An 8454-nucleotide genomic window follows, 5' to 3' on the forward strand; every position below is an offset into this window, starting at 1 on the left:
ATTGGGAAAGGATGTGAACAGAAATTCTGCAGATGAAATATGAGTGGTTCTTAAGCATATGAAAAAATACTTACCCTTGCTCAATATAAAATAAATATGAATTAAAATTACTCTGAAATAACATTTTTCAGGGATTTCCCTGGTGGTCCAGTGGTTAAGACTCCACGCTTCCACTGCAGGGGTCACGAGTTCGATCCCTGGTTGGGCTGGTGAAATAAAGCTACATCTGTGCAGTGAAATACTATGCAGCTATTTAAAAAAAAAAAAAAGAATGTTTTCTATTTACCCATGTAGAAAAATCTCTGAGATAAATAATTAATGGTAAAAAAAAATAAGGTTACAGACAGTGTAAAGTATGCTTCTTATGTAAAAACGGAGAAGATAAAAATACAGGGCTTCCCTGGTGGCGCAGTGGTTGAGAGTCCGCCTGCCGATGCAGGGGATGCGGGTTTGTGCCCCAGTCTGGGAAGATCCCACATGCCGCGGAGCGGCTGGGCCCATGAGCCATGGCCGCTCAACAGTGAGAGGCCTGCGTACCAAAAAAAAAACACAACACATTTGAATTGGTTTATTTCTGATAAGGAAGCTCTGGTCAGGTTCATAAGAAATAAAAAATAGTGGCTGTCTGTTTGTGGTAGTGAATGGTGGAATGAGAATTTGTAGATAGCGAGTGGCCTGTCACTTTTTAGTTTTTGAATCAAGTGAATATATTACCTTTTCAGAAAATTATATTAATCTAAATAATTATAGGGATTTCATATTTTTTATAGTACCACCAACTAGTCTAACTTTATTTTTGACATTTTATCTGTACCCCTGGCCTTTTTTTGTTTTTAGCCATAGAACCCTTTGTTCAGACTGAATCTTGCAGAGAAGCCCAGTTTGTGAAACAAACAGAAATGGCTCTGTGATTTAATAGCTTTGATTTATATAATTAGTAAGTGGCTAGGAAATTCTCATTTGTCCTATAAATGTGTTATTTACTGCAACCATCTCTGGAGTCTATCAAAGGAAAAAATATTATGTCTTATGTGCTTTATAATATAATCATATAGGCTAGATACTGTGTTTATGATTAAATATACTCAAAATCTAATTAAATAGTTGTAAAGATAATTTTATAATAAATAAGTAAAATATTTAAAATATTAAATATAATTGTTATATTTATTATATGTGAGTTATATATATACACACATATATATTAGATGTTTCAAAGTTTGACCTTTTTCAAATTTTAATATTGACTAAAAACTTACAGTTTATATTGTAAGCATTTATTACAAATTTACAAACATTATGAAGTAGTTTTGATTTCTTGATGAATGTGTGTAAGTATTCTTTCTATTTCTTTCTTTCTAATTTATCTTACAACTGGGATTGTTTTTGACAGTGAAAGTGTGGTCTGGGGGACTCGGAGTTGCTGTTAATTGTTACATCAAGACAGTAGGTCCTGTTGCAGACATTTCAGGACACGTCATGTTTACTGCTCTGTGCTTGTGAATCAGTACAGTGAGAAGTTGATCAATACCAAGCATTTCATAGAGTGTATTTTACTTTAGGGTTTTGTTTAGTGAGATTCCAATTTACTGTTAGAGGAGACTTTAAAACATTAACAAAATTTTTAATACTGTATTTTAATAGTCCTTTCAACCTCTATGTTTAATGAATTTACCTTAATAATAGATTATGAGGTATCTTTTAACATAAACTATCTCAGTGCCACATTTCGAATATCTTTCAGAAAGCTTTCATCAAGAAATTTGCACAATGGTTTTAAAGTTTTCATCAAGAAATTTGCTCAGTGGTTTCGAATAGGTTGTTGTTTTTTGTAAACACTGATACAATACAGCGATTAAAATATTAGCTGGGTAACTATGTACAGTTGTAGTTTTCTGATAATTATTAGATTATTATGTTACGAGTTTCTCATCTAGGGGACGACCTCCTGTTAGAGAGAGGGCAGTTTCTTAGGCTCACTTGCTCAGTTTGACATGTTCCTTAGTCTGGCTCTAACTATGATCTCTGAAAAAGTTTACCTTTTTCCCTGGTCTTCAGAAACAGAATAAGAACTAACTTTATTTTATTCAGTAGTAGGAAGAAAGAAGATTTCAGTTAGTTCTAGTCAAGAACAGAAATGTAGTATATTTTAAAATACCGTCATTGTTTTGAGTATATTTTCTGTGTTTCATATGTGAAGAAAAGAAAGTAAGAAAAAGATCTGGTATCTTGTGTGTGTTGGTTTTCAAAATTGTGTTAATTTCTAACACTTCTGTCTTTAATAAGGGACTTGCAACAAAGCATTGCCAGAGAACCTAGTGCTCCTTCAATTCCTACACCTGCGTATCAGTCCTCTCCTGCAGGGGGACACACGCCAATGCCTCCAACTCCAGCGCCGAGAACCATGCCGGTCAGTGAGCAACCACATTGTTAAAATGCAAGTTTTATGTGTTCTTGACAGCTTGCTTGCTGTAAAGGATAACACAGACTTTACATTGTAGAGGTCTGGTGGTCACCACTTTGATCAGGTGACCAACCTCAACTTTCTGATGTTTTGCAGTATAAAGAATACAGCATCACTCATGGATTCTTGCCTAAAAATGTTTAACTAAATCTAATGAAGTCTTTAGAATCAACTTTCAGTTTATAGCAAATACAGTGATAAAACAAGAAATTAAATTGTGCTGTTAGGAACAGTTGGACAGTCTAGAACTGGAACATTCTGTGAGACACCTGGCTTGGTCTTTTCTAAAAGCAAATGTCATAGAAAAAAATAGACAGGGGGCATATTCTAGATTAAAAGAGAGGGACGATTCATAATAATCAAATGCAATACATGAACCTCAGCTGGATCTTGGTTCATAAAAACGCCTAGAAGAGATTTTGTGATAAATAGGGAAACTTGAATGTGGAGTGGATACTCAATGATATTAGGAAATAATTATTAATTTTCTCAGGCGAAATGGTATTGTGATTATGTAGGAGAATATTAGGACTTGTATGCTGAAGTCTTTCGGGCTGGTGTCCTGAAGTTTGCAACTTAACTTTCAAATGGTTCTGCAAATATATAGATAGATAAATATATGGATATAGATAAAGCAAAGATGGCCAAATGTTAATAATTAATTTAATTGGTAAACGTGATTGTTTATAATACTATTCTTTTAAGTTTTCTGGTGTTTAAAAATTTTCATATGAAAATTCATGGGGCCAGGAAGAGATAACAGGAATAAACGGTACCTGACCTGCTCCTTCCTCCCACCTCAAATGTCTAACCATTGATGGGAGCAGTAGTGAACAGTAAATGATTAAATATTAGGCATCAGGGAAAGAGCAGTGGCTATGGAGTATCCACAAATTGGAGAATTACTTTTCAGCTACAGTACATTTCTGGAGTAATAAGCCCACATTTAAGAATGGGAATTAGAAATATATTTGGTTGGATTCTAGAGTTTCTCATATGCCCTTTTATTTTGATTGATAGCAATTTGACAGAAACCTGACACATTTTGTCAGTGCTGACTTTTTCTTACAGTCTACTAAGCCCCAGCCCCCAGCCCGGCCTCCACCTCCTGTGCTTCCAGCAAATCGAACTCCTCCGGCTACTGCTCCAGCTCCAGCTCCAGCGAGCACTGGGACCACTGCACCAGCTCCATCACAAACTCCTGGTTCAGCTCCCCCTCTGCAGGCCCAGGGACCCCCATACCCCACCTATCCAGGGTATCCCGGGTAAGGCTGAAACTTTGTATATCCCAATGAATTGGCTAATGTTTCTAGCTCTGGTTAGTCTTTTAAAAACAAGCTCACCCCTTCTCTGAATGGAGGTGTCATGAATGAGTAAGCTACATTGTCAGCTCACGTAGAAATAAAAGTAAGTTATAGTCACTTTTTTTGAGTCGTTGAATAGCCATTTCCCAGGCTTATTTAATTTTAGTTTTTACATACTGGGTTTATATTAAATATATCTCTTCTGTATGGAATTCAGAATGTTTCCTTGGTCTTCTTTATTTAGGTGACAAACAGGTAGGTGCCTTTTCTGAGCTTAGCATAGCAAGGTTGATAAGGCCTTCTTTACATACCTGTACTTTGATGTCTTGGCATTCTGATCAACTCTTAAATAGAAATCTATCTAATTATGGCATGTGTTTTCTGAAAGATCGGCTGCCTTTGTGATAGTTTTTTTAGTCTTAAAAATCCAGACATTTAACTATCTTTTAAAATGTCTTCCAAACTTAGTAAAGTACATTGTATCTTCCAAACGTTAAAACTTTGTAAATAGTAAATTTATGAGCCTTACAGTGAACATTGAATCTTGTGAAACAGAAGTGTACTTAGATTGCCACATTAGATTTAAGGGCTTCCGTTTTTATTCCTTGTTCATAGTTGAATATTTAGTCTTATTTCCTTCAACAATCTTATTTTTTGGGTAGCATTCAACACTTTTTTCTTGCATTTCAATTAATAACAGGATAGAACACTTTTCTCTAGCAAGTACCTTGAAACAGCTGTTTTTTCTCGCCATTGAATGGCTTTCTTGAAAAAACTTCATTTTAGAATAATTATTGTATGTTTCATTTTCTAGTGTTTGATTTACCAATCCAGCTTTCTTGTGTTCTTCTTCCCATCAGGTATTGCCAAATGCCCATGCCCATGGGCTATAATCCTTACGCGTACGGCCAGTATAATATGCCATATCCGCCAGTGTATCACCAGAGCCCTGGACAGGCTCCGTACCCAGGACCCCAGCAGCCTTCATACCCCTTCCCTCAGCCCCCACAGCAGCCTTACTATCCACAGCAGTAGTGTGTCAGCTCAGAAGCTCAGCTGGTTCAGCTCAGAGGGAAAGAAATACCAACCCTGCAATAAGTGTACTAAACCCTACGCTCTGGTTAATATAACGTACTCCGATGTACTGAGTGCAGTGTGTAATTTCTGTCTGCGGCTAGAAGCTGTGCCCCAGTTCCACATTTGATTGCACATGGGCCATTTGCTGCTGTTGCAGTATAAAGACTAAGTTTAATAGGATTTGAAATAAATTACATTACAGTTCATAAAAGTTGAAAATGAGAAATTAAACCCACAAGTGAAACGTTTGAAATTATTATACTTAGTTCTACATAAGACATGATGGGAACATCAGAGGCTTACAATGATGGTTTCAGTACTGATACTCAAGAAAGCTAAGTTATCTTTCTCTTTTGGTTTATTGATTTGGTTTAATTTTCATTATGCTATTTTGCATAATCAAAACATTGTAAATCTTATAATTTAAAAATAAATTCCTTAAGAACAGTTGTCATTGTTATGTTTTGTCATTGATTCTCATTCCTGTCTAATTTCTTTCTGGTATTAGTCTCTCATTTTATGTGTACACAAGTTAAACAGATCATGAGTTAAGTGCATGATTAATGCAAGTTAATAGGCTCAAGTACATTTTATAGGAAAACCAAAAGAATAATAACCATAATTTATCCTTCATATGCTGGTTAGTAAATTAATTTTGACATTTATTTTGAAAAATCCTATAATGTGGAAGAAACACAATTGCTACTAAAGATTCTTCAAATAAATATACAAGTAAATATGTATATTTAATGTTTTATTATTAGCTTCTCCAAGAAATTGATACAAATTCTGGTAATTTTTTTTCTTTTTTTCATAATCTGGTTAAAATAAATACATGTCATTAACAATGCTGTCTAATGTAATGGAATTGTTTAAAGAAAATTTACTGTACCCTTCCGTTCCTTTTTTTCACCTTACTGTCTTAACCTACTAACATTTAATGCACAATGTATATGAATAGATCTAAGCCCTTTCATTTTTATGCTCCTAAAAGATTGGACTATTTTATAATTCAGGGAGTGCACAAAACAGTTGTTGGGAGCATATGCCAATTCTGGAATAGGCTGTGTATTTAATATTAGTCTCCGCTGTTAGGATAAACTAATCACTGTATAAACCTCAGTGAGACTTGCCTAGTGGAGTGCATAGACATGCCTCATGGAATGAGAAAGTGAGAAAGGAATGAGTTGTCTCATATCCCAGTGGGGTCTGTTCTGTGTGAGGTTCATTTCAGAACATACCAGGCATATGAGTAGATGTCCAATGAATCTGTTTATTTTCTAAGTTTTAATGCTAACCTTCTCTTGAATTACTGTTTCATTTAAATGATACTATCAGTTGGTCCGCTGTTGTTTTCATTTGACAGTTTGGGTTTATATTTTAAATGTGGGACTGAAGGTGTGATTGTAAAGGGAGTGAATTGGTTTAAAATATATGTATATCTTTAAAAATCTTTGTTGTTGTATGTAGAAAACATGAAGGCATGTTACTTCAATATAAATGACCTTTACATGGAATACTGAAATTGGTTTAAAGTTCAGTAGTTAAAACCTTGGCAAAAATAGTTTTTTACATATCATAGCTAAGTTCTATTAATGTGGAATCATGAGAATATGACATGGGCTTGTTTGACTTGTGTAAATGGCACTTAAGTTCCTTCTTATTATTACTCAAGTTATCATTTCTATCGGAAGATACTCAGTGAGATTAGGGGTATTCCAAATTGCTAGTTTATAATTCTCACTAATGCAAAAACAAAACAAAACAAAACAAAATTGGCCTGAATATTCTCTTGGGGAAAGAAGGCACTAAAGAAAAGAGTAAGTGCATCGGAGGGCCACCAGAGAAGTTACAAGGCCATTTAGCCCATTCCCTGTGCTAGACTAGGCCTCCTCTGTTCTCTCAGAGGGCTCAGGAAGGTGGTTCAGAAACTTTAGGGAAGGAGGCTCCACAGCCCCTCGTGGCAGCCTCCTCAGCATACCCAGCTCGTTCAGCTGTTAGCAAACCCAGGCCTATTCCCTCTTGTTGGTTCACTCATCTTTTAGATGATTGAGGATGCTTTCCTTTGGTCACCTAGTGTCTTAGGTACAGATGACCAAATTTCTGCAGCCCTTCATTGCTGGGTGTGTCTTCATAGGACTCTAGTTTCATTAAGGTGGCTCATGGAAAGAAGTTTCTCTTATGTCCGTTTTGCATTCTAGCAAAGAAGAAGCAAGCCCTCACTGGGATTATTTTTCTTACCAGACTTTTTTATCCTTTGCTTAACTTCCTGTATTCCACAAAATACCCTAAAAAGTTGTTGTGGATAATGCTTTTTATTTAGAGGTACGAGAGTTATCACTCTGGTTCAGGTATGTTGTACCTATGTTTATAATTAGGCTTTTTGATTATCTTCCTAAACTAAAGAAAGGACACTATTTGTTTTATTTATTTATGTCAGGCTTTGGAATACTATTTTAAAATGGACTATAAGTAATGAAGCTCTGCATAAAGGAGCTGGTCTGAAGTGGGGAAAAAACTAACTTATTTCTTATTCCTAGTTGGAGACAGATGGCTTGACTTCTCAGTCTGGTGTAAAGTATTGGTCTACTCTTGTGCCTCTTGGTCTTTATTTACATTTAAGAAAAATAGTCATACGTCACTGCAAACCAGTCAATCTTTGTGAGATCTGTGCATCCAACTTCTTTGCAATTTATAATCTCTCCCCAAATTTAAGTAGTTACCAAAAAAAAAAAAGTTTTCACAGAGCCTCTGTCCCTGGTTTTCTGTACCAGTCAGCAGCCTATCTAGTCAAAAAAGATTAAAAAGATATTTTCCATTAGAGCTTTACAGTTTGCAAAAGTGCTTTTTCTACACATTTTCTAATTTCATAAACATGGCAAAATGCAATTTGTTAAGTAGACTTCAGTTTGCTGATGGGGAATTTTTTTTTTTTGGATGATCAGGATATCTTGGAAAATCTTGCTACAACCTAGCAGCATCTATTTTTGTTTTTTTTGTTTTTACACTTCCACAATTATTAGTTGATTCACAATACAGAACAGGATACAAAGTAGGAGAAAAACAGTGCTATAGCATTATAATTACTAGTTTAAAAATAGACTTTAGAACTAAATGGTTGATTATAAGATTTACATGGAAGAGCAAAGAAGGAAAAATTATATTTTTAGAGAAAAAGAGAATATTCAGGCTTTATTTCTGGTATGAAGTTTATATTTTTTAAGAAATCCTATATTATCACACCAGAGATTTTAGATTCTTTTCTGCTTACAAACATTGCTGGTAGTTGGATGATATTTTTATTGTATTCATTTCTCTTAGGGGGAAATTGTAAAGAAAACAAAAGGTTCCGGATGAAATGTATCCTAGAAATAAAAGTTGAAAGATTCTTACTTCCTTGTAGTATGAATTCTTATTTAAAGTGTTTATGCTTCAGCTTTTATATTTCTCTAATTTCTTTGACAAACAGTGGGTTGGGAAATAAAAAAATACCCACTTTGACTAACTGCATGAGACAAGAAGACGGTGTTGTTTAAATGTTTTCTTACAGCTGTCAACCCTATAATTGATCATGGATGGACCATGATTTTCATCGCTTACGATTTGACC

At 35.0% G+C, this 8454-nt stretch overlaps 1 protein-coding gene across 5 annotated transcripts in view; it reads left to right on the plus strand.

Moving 5' to 3' along the window:
* Positions 1-8237, plus strand: part of PDCD6IP (programmed cell death 6 interacting protein) — a 62100-nt gene extending 53863 nt beyond the window's left edge. For 2 of the 5 annotated variants that reach the window (XM_089919002.1, XM_089919004.1), the window contains exons 16-18: positions 2287-2410; positions 3485-3729; positions 4629-8237. In XM_089919002.1, the coding sequence (XP_089775128.1) occupies positions 2287-2410; positions 3485-3729; positions 4629-4803 (544 nt within the window). In that variant the 3' untranslated portion in view covers positions 4804-8237. Of the gene's footprint in view, positions 1-2286; positions 2411-3484; positions 3730-4628 lie in introns of those variants that run through there. The other 3 variants (XM_022553686.3, XM_022553687.3, XM_089919005.1) reach the window with 2 other exon arrangements.
* Positions 8238-8454: the final 217 nt, after the last annotated feature.

Source organism: Delphinapterus leucas, chromosome 10 (assembly GCF_059928025.1).
Source record: "Delphinapterus leucas isolate spDelLeu-1000000601 "Yukka" chromosome 10, BTC_Dleu_Yukka2, whole genome shotgun sequence".
Taxonomy (NCBI): Eukaryota; Metazoa; Chordata; class Mammalia; order Artiodactyla; family Monodontidae; genus Delphinapterus; species Delphinapterus leucas.